The following is a 14,002-nucleotide window of genomic DNA, read 5'->3' as shown; positions in this document are numbered from 1 at the left end:
ACCAATTGGGTGAATGTTCTGGGGGTGCTGACCTGCTCCCCGCCCTCTGCTCATGGCCCTTCCCAGAGAGTGTGGCAGAAGCCGGAGAGTGCCCGACATGAGGGAAGTGCTCAACCAAGAGCGGCTGAATAGATCCTGGGTGCGCGGGCTTGACTTCCACAAGACGCGGCTAGACAGGAGGAGGGGCTGGCAGGGGAGGAAGGAAGGCGGCCTGTGGGGGCCTGCCACAAAAGTCACTTGCCTCCACCCTCTGAGGCAAGCGAGGGAGAGGCCAGTCCCTAGGCGGTAGAGGCTCCGCACCCAGCAGCTGAGCTACCCAGAGGTCCAGCCTCGTGAGCTGGGAGACATGTCCGGGAGTTAAGGCATGGCTGGTATGTCTCTGAAAAGTGGAGCCCTCTGCAACTCAGTGAGACCCTGTTTTAAAACGAAGAATAAAAAATAGGGCTTGGGGTGTAGGTTGGAGGTAGAATGCCCCTGGGTTCCATCCCCAGTATCACACACACACACACACACACACACACACACACACACATGCCACTTAGAAAGGACCTGGGGCTAATTAATCCTTGGCTGCGGTTGTCAGGGAAGGCTTCCAGAAAGAGGCGCATCTGACCTGTGACTTCAGTGACAACAACGCATTGGAGGCAGAAGTGCGGGCAGTGGTGGAGAGGGAAGCAGCCTTTCCTCTCCAGGTGCATGGGCGGAGGGCATGCTGGGGAGCAGAGGCCAGGCACGGGGCCTCCCTGCCTGGCTATTGCCCGCAGCCTTCACCCTGCACAGTCTCCAAGGTGCCTCCCTAACCCCAGCCACTGACTCTCTGCTCCAAGGAAAGGCAGGATTCCTATCAGCCTCAGAGACGTCCTGTGCATGTGCTGCCGCCGTCCCTGCTCTGCTGGTGTGAATCCCGAGCCCCTGTGGGCACCCATGGGGGAGCCAGGCGGCGCGCCAAGCACCGCGCGTCACCACGTCCACCCATGCCACATGCCCACTTGTCTCGACTGTAGAGACACACCGGAAACGTGCCCAGGATCCTGCAGTGTGGAGCAGGACTTTACCTCCAGCAGCCTGACTGAGGTGGCCTGGAGTAGAGAACCTGCTTGCCTTTGCTGCACCCACGTCCTCAGAACTTTAAAAAATGTAATCAAGCTGGGCGTGGTGGCACACGCTTGTAATCCCAGTGCTTAGGAGGCTGAGATAGGAGGATTGCGCCGGTTTGAAGCCAGCCTCAGCTGAGTGAGGCCCTTTGCTGGAGCCAGCACATGCTCAGTGAGACCCTGTTTCAGAATAAAGAATAAAGAATAAAAAATAGGGCTGGGGGTGTAGCTTGGAGGTAGAATGCCCCTGGGTTCCATTCCCAGTACCCCCCAAAAAATGTAATCATGAAAAAAATGTTTGCATACTTAGCAACATTGTGAAAGACAATTGATTCTGTGAGCAATGGTGAGCTGTTAAAGGGTTTTGATCCAGGAGAGTCTCTTTCTTTCTTTCTTTCTTTCTTTCTTTCTTTCTTTCTTTCTTTCTTTCTTTCTTTCCTTCTTTTTTTCTTTCTTCCTTCCTTCCTTTCTTTCTTCCTTTCTTCCTTCCTTCCTTTCTTCTTTTCTTCCTTTCCTTTTTTTTATTGTGTGTGTGGAACTGGAGAGTGAACCCAGAGGCATTCTACCTTCAAGCTACACCTCTAGCCTTGTTTTTCATTTTTATTTTGAAACGGTCTTACTAGATTTATGAGAGTCTCAATACTTGCTGAGGCTGTCCTTGAACCTGTGATCCTCCTGTCTCAGCCTCCTGCCTCGGGGTGTATGTGGGGAGGGGGGTGCTGGGGATTGAATCTATTCTATTTTTGAGCTACACCCCCAGCCTTATTTTGTTGTTGTTTTGGGTGTTTTGTTTTGTTTTGTTTTTGAAAACAGGGTCTTGCTAAATTGCTGAGTTTCACCAAATTGCTGAGACTAGCTTCAAACCTGATCTCCTCCCGTTTCAGCCTCCCAAATACTGGGATTATAGGCAGGCACCACCATACCCAGCTTCCAGGAGTCTTTTGATTTAATTCACAGATATCTTCAGTAAGTTAATTATCAGCCACTGAGACTTTAGTATGAGTTAGTTCTTTCCCCATTTTTGTGTAAGCTTCCTGAAGGTGAGTACTGTGTCTGACTCACTGCTGCGTCCCCAGTATAGTATAGAGATGTCAGGAGGACATTTACTTGGAGGAGTCATAATTCCCCTGTTGAAGACAGTGAGTGCAAGGGAAAGAAAAGCCTGGGGTCTGAGAGGCAGGTGGCGGCGGGATCCGTGTATGGGGAGAAGGGGCAGCAACAGTCAGGGGCGTATGGGGACCTGGGGTTTGGAGCTGGAGTGGGAAATGAGGCCCACCTACCGCTCACCTACCTCACGGCACAGCTGAAGGCCAGACCTGGACCTCGGTGGAAACACAAACCCAGAGGTCTGCTATGAAAGTTGCCCCCTCTAAGCAACAGCTGACTGCCCGGTAAGTAGGAAAGGAGGCATTTGTTGGAGTAGGTGTATCAGGAAACTTGTGTCCACCTCCCTCAAAGGGCTGCAAAGAGCAGGGGCTTCAGAAGGGACATTTGTTGGACGGAGGCTCTGTAGAAGCACACAGCCCGTTTTCCTCTTTCTAAAGAGGGCAAGACCGAGGCCCAGAGGGCAGGGTCTCAAGGTGTTGGAGTTGGGTGTGATCCAAGCATCTCCTCCCAGTCGGGAGCCCTGCCCTTAGCTCCAGCCTCCCTCTGTCCTCTGCCTGGCCAGCCCAGCCCCTCGCCTGGTCCTCTCCATCCCCCGCCCCCTGAGTGCACCCCAGGCTTCTTACATTCCCCACCTCCACACAGATCGCACTCCCTGCAGCTGCCTGACTGCCCCTAATGGGATTACAGATTCCAGGCAAAATACAGGAGGGTTAATTCCTCTGGCTTTAAAGGGCAGGCCAGGCCAGGCCGCCAGAACAGCAGGAAGAAACCCACCTCCAGCATGCTGTGGACGATCACCCGACCACCCGACAGACCTGCCCTGTTCAACACGCGAGGGTTCACCACAGCTTCCCCCAAGAGCCTCTGAGTGGAATCTACACCAGCCCTAGGAAAGCAGACACTATTATTCGGTCTATTTTACAGGGGTAGAAACTGAGGCTCCCTGCAGTGAAATGGCTTGTCCAGGGCCACAGAGCTACCAAGCAGCAGAGCTGGGGCACTCAGTGCAGATCTCCTGGGCTCTTCCATCTTCAAAAATAATCAGTGCTGCCGGGCGTGGTGGCGCACACTTGTAATCCCTGCGCTTGGGAGGCGGAGACAGGAGGATCACGCAGGTTCCATGCCAGCCTCGCTGGCTTAAGAGACCCTATTTCCAAATAAAAATACATTAAAAAAAAAATAGGTCTGAGAGTGTAGCCTGGAGGTAGAAGGGTTTCCAGGAACCCCAGTTCCACCAATAAAATAAAATAAAAATAAATAAAATAATCAGTGCTGAGAGCCAGTGAGGGACCCAGGTGTAGGCTTAAAATAGCCCTGAAGAGTGCATATGCACATCTCCACATCATGCGGAGCGGCCCAGCCCAGGTCAGGGCTCAAGTCAGGCCACCAAAGCCCCACTGCCTGCTCCCTGGTGGAAACTGCACTGTGCGTGTGCTGGCTCTGTGGTGGGAAGTCTAAGGGCCCTTGGAATGAGTTCCAGTGATTAGTGAAGGTAACACAGCCAGAACAGGCCTGGCACGCAGAGTTCATGCATTTTTTTTTTTTTTTTTTGTACTGGGCTTTTCTATCTCCAGGCTATACTCCCAGACCTATTTTCTACTTTATTTGGAAACAGGGTCTTCTAAGTTGCTGAGAGCCTCACTAAGTAGCTGAGCTGGCTGGCTTTGAACCTGTATCTCAGCCTTTGATCCTCCTGTCTCAGCCTCCCAAGTGCTGGGATTACAGGCGTGCACCGCCATGCCCGGCTAGTGCACTCATTCTTCAAACATAAAATGGTAGATTAGTGGTACTCATAAACATGCTTCTAGAAGGGAAACCAGGGCCCAGTAGATGCTTAATTAGTGTTGGCGAGCACTGATACCGTATTGCCTTGCTTTCGGTTCTTTCTGGAATGCAGTGGGGGTGATCGGACATCCTGCTTCTTCCTCCCAGCAGTGTCTGGCCCGCTGCCCTGTTCAAGACAAGCTCCCAGACCACGTGGCCTGCTCTAATTTCCCAGGCCCTAATCTGCTCCCAGGGCCTAATGATGCAGCTGGTAATAGGATTGTGGCTCCCCTCTGGGGCAGCCATGGTCATGGCATGTGTGCGGCTGGCCACCGGTGCTTAGCAGGCTGACCACCTGGCACTGGGGAGCCGGTGCAGCCCTGCGCCCCTGGCCGGCCCCACGTGCGTGGCATGGTGCTGCGCCCCAGGCCAGAAGGTCGGGCTCACCATGGTGCTGGGTGCTGCCCTGGTGCGAGGAAGAGACGTTTGCCGGCGGAACGGGCTGCTCATCCTGTCCGTGTTGTCCGTCATTGTGGGCTGCCTTCTCGGCTTCTTCCTGAGGACCCGGCACCTCTCACCACAGGTCAGTTGCCTGGAGCACCTTGGGGTCCCTGGTAGGAGGGGTGTGTGGGCCTGAGGGATCTGGAGCTCCCAGGGACATGTTGGCAAGAGCATCACCTCCCTGTGTCCAGGTTTTCTTATCTATAACATGGGTGTGATAAATACCTGTCAGGATCAGAATGAGACATCAATAATACAGTTGGGGGCTGGTAACAAACCTGGTATGGCCAGGTGACCAGAGGCAAGGATGCCTCATTAGAATAGCCACAGGGCATTGATGCATTGGCTACGCCTCTAATCCCAGTTACTCTGGAGGCTGAAGGAAGAAAATCACAAGTTCAAGGCCAGCCGAGGCAACTGAGTAAGACCCTGTTTCAAAATAAGAATATAAATAAATAAAGAGGGCTGAGCATGATGGTACATGCCTGTAATCCCAGTACTTGAGAGGCTGAGACTGGAGGATCACAGGTCAATGCCAGCCTCAGCAAATTAGCAAGACTCTCAATAACTTAGCGAGACCCTGTTTCAAAATAAAAAATGAGAGCTGGGTGTGGTGGCGCACACTTGTAATCCCAGCATTTGGGAGGCTGAGACAGGAGGATTGTAGTTCACGAACAGCCTCAGCTATTTAGTGAAGCCCTCTGCAACTTAGTGAGGCCCTGTTTAAAAATAAAGAATGAAAAATAGGGCTTGGGTGTAGCTCGGAGGTAGAATGCTCCTGGGTTCCAGGTTCCATCCCCAGTATGGCAAACGGCCAAAAAAAAAAAAAAAAAAAAAAAAAAAAATAGGGCTGAGGGTGTAGCTCAGAGGCAGAATGCTCCCAGGGTTCAACCCCTCAGTATCACCAAAATATAAAATAAATTTAAAAAATTAAAAAGCTGGGGGTGTAGCTTAGTGGTAGAGTGCCCTGAGGTCAACCCCCAGTACTACAAACAACAAAAGAATACCCCAGGGCTTAGAGCTGCGGTGGAAGAGAGTGGATCTTTAAGAGCCCAGAGATCGACCCCTACAGGCAGTTCAGTGATGGAAAATCCTGGAAGGGCTTTGCAGGCACAGGGCCTCGGAAGGTTCCCGTGAGTGGGCCAGGCCTGCTGTGGCTGCTGGAGTGGACAGTGCGAGGCAGTACTCAAAGGCCCCACCTCTGGACATGGACTTGGGGCAGCCATGAGATGCTTTGAACAGGAGAGCTTTGGTCAGGTCTGAGCTATAGGGATATGCCGGTGCTGAACGGGAAATGGGGGCACAGGAGGCAGGCAGGGGCCAATTGGAGGAAGGCTTGGGAGATGGAAGGCCCCCCAGCCCCCATCTCCTGTGGGGAAAGGGGATACTTATACAGTGTTAGAGAAGTTGTTCTGACATTTATTCAAAGGGCAAGGAAGACTTTATTTGGGGCTATTGTGACAGGTGTCAAACATCCTGAGGGACAGATAGGACTCAAGTCCAAATGCAGCAGACAGCTGGGGATTTGAGCTGGCCACAGGGGAGGGGCGGTGGGTAGGAAGGCACTGAGCGCAGACATCAAGGCTGGGGCATCCACTGGCAACAGCAGGTCACGGTGAACGGCTCCCGAGGTTGTGGGTGAGGAACCGGGAGAGAGGGGTTCTCACTAACAGACTTAGCAGGCTTGTGACACCTGCACCGTGCAGGCCCAAGACAAAGTCCAAAGACCAGGCCTGGGTGGGAAGGGGCTTGGAGGCTCCCAGAAGATTTTCAGTCTCATGAAACTCCTCTGCCTGCAGCTTACAGCAACCTAGTACCATCTCTACAGCTGGAGCTCTGGCACCAGACTTTGTTTCCAATGAAAAAGAACGGAGGCAAGCCAGGTGTGGTGGCACACACCTGTGATCCCAGTGTTTGGGAGGCAGAGACAGGAGGATGGCAGGTTCAAGGCCAGCCTCAACGACTTAGACCCTGTTTACAAATTTAAAAAAAATAAAATAGGGCTGGGGTATAGCACAGAGATAGAATGCCCTGGATTCCATTCTATCCCCAATCCCACAAAAAGAAACACCAACAAAAAAGAAATTGAGCCATTATTACTAGAGCAACCCGGGACTCCCACAGCTCCCCAGGAAGGACCATGGGCTCTGGAGGCAGACGAGCCTAGACTTTGCTCTGCTAGTGAATGGCTGGGCGCCATCCTCTCTCCTCTGTGGCTTCAGTTTCTTTATCTTTAATGCAGCGGAGGCATCTGTGACATGGAGAACTGAGTAGACAAAGGGTTTGTCAGTACCCGGCATACAGTAAGCGCTCACGAATGCCGCCTCACCCTCTCTCGCTGTCTACCTGTCAAAGTCCTCTCTGCGCCTCACGCTTCCCGAGGCTTACGTTCTGGTTCAAGAAAACTCATGAGTTATGCCGGGCAAGGTGGCACACGCTTGTAATCCCAGTCCTCGGGGGGCTGACACAGGAGCGTCACAGGTTTGAGGCCGGCCTCGGCAACATATTGAGACCCTTAGCAATTTAGTGAGACCTTGTTTCAAAATAAAAAATAGAAAGGGCTGGAGGTGTAGCTCAGAGGTAGAACACCCCTGAGTTCAATCCCCAGCACCACACACACACTGACAACTCTCCCGGAACCGTCTACATCTGAAGTAACAGTTTTGCCAGGTGCTCACCGTGGCCCAGCGGCTGGCTGCCTCACCTTCGCCCAGGGTCTCATTTCCCACCTGAATGCGAATGACTGAACAACTCATAAGCTTTTTTCCTACTGGGGTGGAACCCAGGGGCATTCTACCTCCAAGCTGCACTCACACCCTTTTTCAGTTTTTATTTTGTGTTTTGTTTTAGTTTTTTTTTTTTTTTTTTTTTTTTTTTTTTTTTTTTTTTTGGTGTCACTGGGGTTCCTGGAAACCCTTCTATCTCCGGGCTACACTCCCAGTACCTATTTTTATTCTTTTTTATTTGCAAACAGGGTCTCTTAAGCCAGCACAGCTGGCTTCAAACCTGTCTCCGCCTCCCAAACGCGGGGATTACAAGTGTGCGCCACCACGCCCAGCCATTTTTTTTTTTATTTTGAAACAGTGTCTCACTAAACAGCTGAGGGTCTCACTAAGTTGCTAAGGCTGTCCTTGGACCCGTAATCCTCCCGTGTCAGCCTCCCAAGTCCTGGGATTACAAGTGTGCGCCACCATGCCTGACACAGTTTATGGGTTTTCTTAAACCCCAATGTGAGTCTCGTGCAGTCTTAGGCACAGAGAGAACCTCAACTATGTGCTGTATTAAGCCGATGACAGCACAGTCTACAATCTGCTCTCTTTGATTTTCCTCAGCAACAAATATATGTTTCCTGCAGGAAGATTATTTTGTGAAAACAAATTGGAACGCCTATTATTAAAAGCCAACCCCATCTGGGGCCTCCAAGGCCAGAGCCGCCTTCCCCGTCTGCTTGGACAAGTAAATGTGTTCCAGTTGGGAATAACCTGCCAGATAAACTGAAGGAAGGATGTGGAGTCTGAGAACAATAATTTGGCAAGAATTGGCTTTCTTAGCATCTTACTTTGAAATCCAGGATTTCTCTGTTTGATTTCTTTGCCTGTGACTCAGAAACAAAAAACCCGTCTAATTTTGCAAGCTTATGCAACAGGCAGACATCATAAACAAGTTGGAAAATGGCCGAATGTTCTGTTTGTGAAAAAGGAACCTTACAAAATTTTATCTTTGGACATTAATGTCTCGTTAAAAACAATAGACAATTTTGAGACTTGCAGTTAAATCACGGGGAATTTGATTACACGCATTTGCCTTTCCCTCCTGGAAATCCATGAAAATTATAATAATGGAAGTTTTAAAGATTGTAAATCACCAAAGAGACTATAAAAGGAGATAGTTGAGAAAGGAAATCACAGGACTACAACAAATTAGGTGATGAGGGAAGTGGATAGAATTGAATGATCTCATTTAGCAAAGGCCAGAAAGCTAAAAGCTTATATGTCAGCCGGGCGTGGTGCTGCACGCTTGCAATCCCAGCATTCGGGAGGCTGAGACCGGAGGATCGCGGTTCGCAGACAGCCTCAGCTACTTAGTGAGGCTCTCCGCAACTTAGTGAGACCCTGTTTCAAAAAATAAAGAATAAAAAGTAGGGCTAGGGGGTGTAGCTCGGAGGTAGAATGCCACTGGGTTCCATTCCCAGTACCATAAATAAATAAATAAATAAATGCTTATGTCTCTAGAAGCGGACCTAGGTGGGTGATCTCGTGGAACTCCAGGAGGCTCAGGACTTGCAAGTGCCAGGCGCTGTCCTAGGCAGGGACAGTGGCTGGAATTTTGTTAATGCTGTGGGGTCCCTGTGATTCATGTGGGCAGAGGAGACCTCATTCTCCAGTCCCTGCCTCCTGCCAGCCCATGGCACCAGAGAAGTTGATTTAGGGTCATCATACTCACCTGAGTGTGCTTGGGAACAGGGTGGTAGTGAGGCACATGCTGCAAGCCAACTAACAAACGCCTTGTGGGTATGGCACCCCAAAAGGATTCAAGACCCAGCCAGCCTGCCTCAGGCACAGCCCCATCCCCAAGGGTAGGAAGAGACCAGCACTGAAGCCCCAAAGGAAAGATCTCTGAATTTTCTAGAAGGGAGCTTCCTCTACCACCCCACTTACCACCCTGTCCCAACACGCCCATCGGTTGACAAGCTCCGTTCCTAGACACAGAAGTTGTACTCTATATGTACGTATAAGCAGAAGGCCAAGTGCTAGAAATTTGAGGAAAACAGAGAATGTAAAGCAGACTTAAAAGGAGAAAAGTCCTTCTCTTCTTAAGAGAAGCAGAAACAATGCATTGAGAGAGGAAAACATTCTAAATCTTTTTTTTTTTTTAATGGCGATTGAACCAGGGACAGTCCACCTCTGAGCTACAGCCCCAGCTCTATTAATTTTTTTTTAAATTTTGAAACAGGGTTTTGCTAAGTTGCTGAGGCTGGCCTCAAACCTGAGATCCTTCTATTTCTGCTTTCCAAATACTGGGATTACAGGAGTGTACCACCACACTAGACTCATTTAAAATCTTCTCTTAAGATCTTTGGAGATATGAGAGAAGATAGTTATCATAAGACAGAACAAGATGTGGGGTCTGGGGGCTTAGCACATACAACACCCTGGATTCTATTTCAGCATCACAAACTCAAACAAAAACAGAATGAGATTCTAAAGAAAAGGAACAATCATAGAATAAGAAGAAGCTTTTGAAGATCAGAAATTTAAAAAAATTAGTCTAGTGGTGTGAGAGGGGTGTTGAGATCTCATAGTATTATTGTATTGAGATTTATGTGTGACTTAATGTAACAAAGAGTTTGTTTTATGAAAGTAGCTGCACCTATGTTTGGGACATAAATGTTGACTATTGTTATTTCCTCTTGCTGGATTGTTCCTTTTACCACTAAAAAATGACCTGTTTTGTCTCTTTGAAATTTGAAGTCAAACTTGTCAGAAATCATAGTTGCTACTCCTGCTTGTCTTCAAGTTCCATTGGCATGAAATACCTTCCTCCAGCCCTTTAGCTATAGTTTTTTACTATCTTTACTTGTACGGTGTGTTGCTTGCAGTCAGCAGATGGATTCTGATTTTTAATCTATTTTGCCACCTTACGTCTATTTATTGGGGAATTGAGGCCATTTATGTTCAGCATGGTTATTGGGAGATAATTTTTGTGTGTGTGGTACTGGGGGTGGAACCCAGAGGCATTCTACCTCTGAGCTACACCCCCAGCCCTATTTTTTAATTTTTTATTTTGAAACAGGGTCTCACTGAGTTGCAAAGAGCCTCACTGAGTTACAAAGGGCCTCACTAAGTAGCTGAGGCTGTCTGAGAACCATGATCCTTCTGTCTCAGCCTTCCAAATGCTAGGATTACAAGCATGCACCACCATGCCCAGATGAGAGATGATTTTTAATTCCTAGCATTTTGAGTTTTGACTTCTGTTTGAGGTGGTATTTGTTCTTCTTTGATTAGTTGTTTGCTTGATGGAAATTCTTATCTTGTTCTGGCATGTTTTATATTTCTTCTTTGCAGTTAGTCTCTTTGAGTATTTTCTCTAGTGCTAGTTCAGAAGAAATAAATTCTTGCAACTTCTGTTTGTCATAGAAGATTTTTATTTTTCCATTGAATTTGAGAGAGAGTTTTGCTGGGTAGAAAATTTTGAGCTGCAAGTTTTTTTTTTTTTTTTTTTTTGTGGTACTGGAGGTACTTTCTACTTTCTACCTCCAGGCTATACTACCAGACAAATTTTCTATTTTATTTGGAAACAGGGTCTCACTAAGTTGCTGAGAGCCTCACTAAGTAGCTGAGGCTGGCTTCGAATCCGTGTGATCCTTCTGTCTCAGCCTCCCAAGCGCAGGGATTACAAGCATGCGCCACCACGCCTGGCAAGTTGTTTTCTTTCAGAGTTTGAAATATGTTTACTCCAGGCTCTTCTGGCTTTCGTGACTTGGTTTGAGAAGTCTGGAGTGATTCTAATTGGTTTGCCTCTGAATGCCACTTGGTCTTTTGTTTTTGTTGCATTTAGGATTCTTTCCTTGGCTTCTATGTTGGTCAGTTTGACTGTTATGTGGCGTGGGGAACCTTTTCTCTGATGTTCTCTAAAAGGGGTTCTATAAGTTTCCTGTACCTGATCCAGGAATACCACTTTTGGGTATCTACTCAAAAGGATGGAAACTAAACTACCAAACTAATGCATGCATATCTATGTTTATAGCCACACAACTCATAATTGCCAAACTATGAAACCAGCAACAGATGAATAGATTACAAAACTATGGGATATGTACACAATAAAATTTTACTCAGCCATAAAGAACAAAATTCTATCATTTACAGGGAAATGGATGGAACTGGAGAACATTATGCTTAGTGAGATTAGTTAATCACAAAAAGTAAGAAATTGGAGCCAGGCATGGTGGCGCACACTTGTAATCCCAGTATTTGGGAGACTGAGACAGGAAGACCATGGTTCGGAGACAGCCTCAGCCACTATTTAGTGAGGCCCTTTGCAACTCAGTGAGACCCTGTTTCAAAATAAGAAGAATAAAAAATAGGGCTGGGGGTGTCACTCGAAGGTAGAATGCTCCTATGTTCCATTCCCAGTATCTAAAAAAGGAAACAAACAAACAAACAAACAAATAAATTGAATGTTCTCCCTAATATGTGGAAGCTAGGGAGAAAATAGGTCATAGGATGAACTCTAAAGAAGAAGGAAAAACTATAGATGAGCAAACAAGACAACCCAACTGAGGGAAATGGGAGGGAGGAAGAGGAAAATTCCCTAATGTATATGATGTACATTTCCAAACATATCAAGGTCAATTACTAAGTCAAACATGGGAAGGAGGGAGTGGGAGGGAATGGGGTGGGAATTGGGTAAAGGCCAAATGAGTGATGTGTGCATGTATCCCTCTACCATCTTGTACCCCATTAAGATGTATGACTACAGTGCACCAATAAAAATATTTTTTAAAGAAATAAAAAATAAAAGAACTGAGATAAAAATGTCAATGGCTGGGATACAGTTGCAAAAATCTCCCAGAAAGTAAAACAAAAAAGTGAAAATGGAGAAAAGAACAAGTTAAAAAAAAAAAAAAAAAAGGTGGGAAGCCAGGCGTGGTGGCACATGCTGGTAATCCCAGCATTTGGGAGGCTGAGACAGGAGGATCGTGGTTCGCATACAACCTCAGCTACTTAGTGAGGCCCTTTGCAACTCAATGAGACCCAGTTTCAAAATAAAAGAACAAGCCAGGCGTGGTGGCGGTGCACGTAATCCCCACGCTTGGGAGGCAGAGACAGGAGGATCAGGTAGGTTCGAAGCCAGCCACGCTGGTTTAAGAGACCCTGTTTCCAAATAAAAATATAAAAAACAGGTGTCTTGGAGTGTAGCCTGGAGGTAGAAGGGTTTCCAGGAATCCCAGTCTCACCAAAAATAAATAAATAAATAAAGGAATAAAGGAATAAAAAATAGGGCAGGGGATGTAGCTCAGAGGTCAAATGCCCCTGGGTTCCATCCCCAGACCCGCAAAAAAAAAAAAAAAAAAAAAAAAAAAAGTGAAATGTTAACATCCAACCACCTAGTAATAGTTTTAAAGAAAGCTAACAGAAAATATGTAGATAAGAAAATAGCAGAGAATACAAGTTTCTCAGAAATGAGAAGTAAGTGCAACACAAGAAAGCCAGAGAGAGAAAGAGGGAGGGAGAAAGAATAAGAGAGAAAGAGGGAGGGAAAAAGAATAAGAGAGAAAGAGGGAGGGAAAAAGAATAAGAGAGAAAGAGGGAGGGAGAAAGAATAAGAGAGAAAGAGGGAGAGAGAGAGAGAGAAAGGAGAGAGGAAGAGAGCGAGCGAGAAAGAGAAAGGGGTGGAATCCATCCTGTGTGGTGGCTCATCACCATGAAAATGCAAACACGTGAAGATAGACGGGGTCCTTAAATGATTCCAAGGAAATAAAATCAGGCCTCTTGTAAGGAGTAGGAAACAAGAATGGCTTTGAACATCTTAAGCAACCCTGGACGTTAAAGACAAAGGAGGAATGCCTTTAAAATTGAGAGGGAAGCCGGGCGTGGTGGCGCACGCTTGTAATCCCCGCGCTTGGGAGGCAGAGACAGGAGGATCGCGCAAGTTCGAAGCCAGCCACGCATGCTGGCTTAGGAGACCCTGTTTCCAAAAATGAAAAATGTAAAAATAGGTCTGGGAGTGTAGCCCGGAGGTAGAAGGGCTTCCAGGAACCCCAGTACCACCAAAAAATAAATAAATAAATAAATAAAATAAAATAAAATTGAGAGGGAAATGAATTTCACCTAAGAATCTTCCTTATAACCAGACTATTATCACAGGTAAGGGAGGATAAAATCTTATTCACGTAGGGACTCAGAAATTTTCCTCCATTCACCCTTTCTTGGGAAGCTACCAAAGGAGATGTGCCATTGAAAAAAGGAAATAAACAAACAAACAAAAACCCAACAGATCCAGAAGGTAGGAGATTCTCTACAGAGCCAAGTCCCAGAATGACGGCCAAGAAGAGGCTTGTGACGTCCCCTGGCTAGAAAGGCTGTTCCAGCTGGAGCAAGGAGATGGCGAGGGGTAGAGGGCTGAGGTCCAGGGAGGATCAGAGGGAACCGAGGTGCTCAAGTGAGTAAGAAAAGCTGCTGTTGGGCATTGTAATAGGCAGATTAAGCCAGTCGTGGTGGCCCACGCCCGCAATGCCAGTACTGGGGAGGCCGAGACAGGAGAATCACAGGTTCGAGACCAGCCTCGGTACCTTCATGGGGCCGTTAGCAACTTAGTAAGATCTTATTTCATACAAGCCAACAAACAAAAGGGCTGGTGGTGTATTTCAGGGCTAGAATGCTGCTGGGTTCAATACCCAGTACTAAAATAAATACATAAATAAATATATTTTGTAAAGAGCTGGGGGTGCAGTTCAGAGGTAGAATGTCCCTGGATTCAACCCCCAATACTACTACTAATACTACTACTAATACTAATACTAATACTAATAC

The 14,002-nt window shown here is 47.4% G+C and overlaps 1 protein-coding gene across 1 annotated transcript in view; it reads left to right on the top strand.

Moving 5' to 3' along the window:
• Window positions 1-4,413: 4,413 nt before the first annotated feature.
• SLC1A7 (solute carrier family 1 member 7) overlaps window positions 4,414-14,002 on the top strand; it is a gene marked incomplete at both ends in the record, with an annotated part of 46,274 nt that continues 36,685 nt past the window's right edge. Inside the window, one exon of the mRNA XM_080692991.1 lies at window positions 4,414-4,548. Within this exon, the coding sequence (XP_080549117.1) occupies window positions 4,414-4,548 (135 nt within the window). The remainder of the gene's footprint in view (window positions 4,549-14,002) is intronic.

The sequence above is a fragment of the Muscardinus avellanarius genome (genome assembly GCF_963383645.1).
Source record: "Muscardinus avellanarius genome assembly, chromosome: 3".
In the NCBI taxonomy this organism is placed as follows: Eukaryota; Metazoa; Chordata; class Mammalia; order Rodentia; family Gliridae; genus Muscardinus; species Muscardinus avellanarius.
The sequence above is the reverse complement of the archived record's forward strand: the minus strand, read 5'-3'. Positions and strand labels throughout refer to the sequence as shown.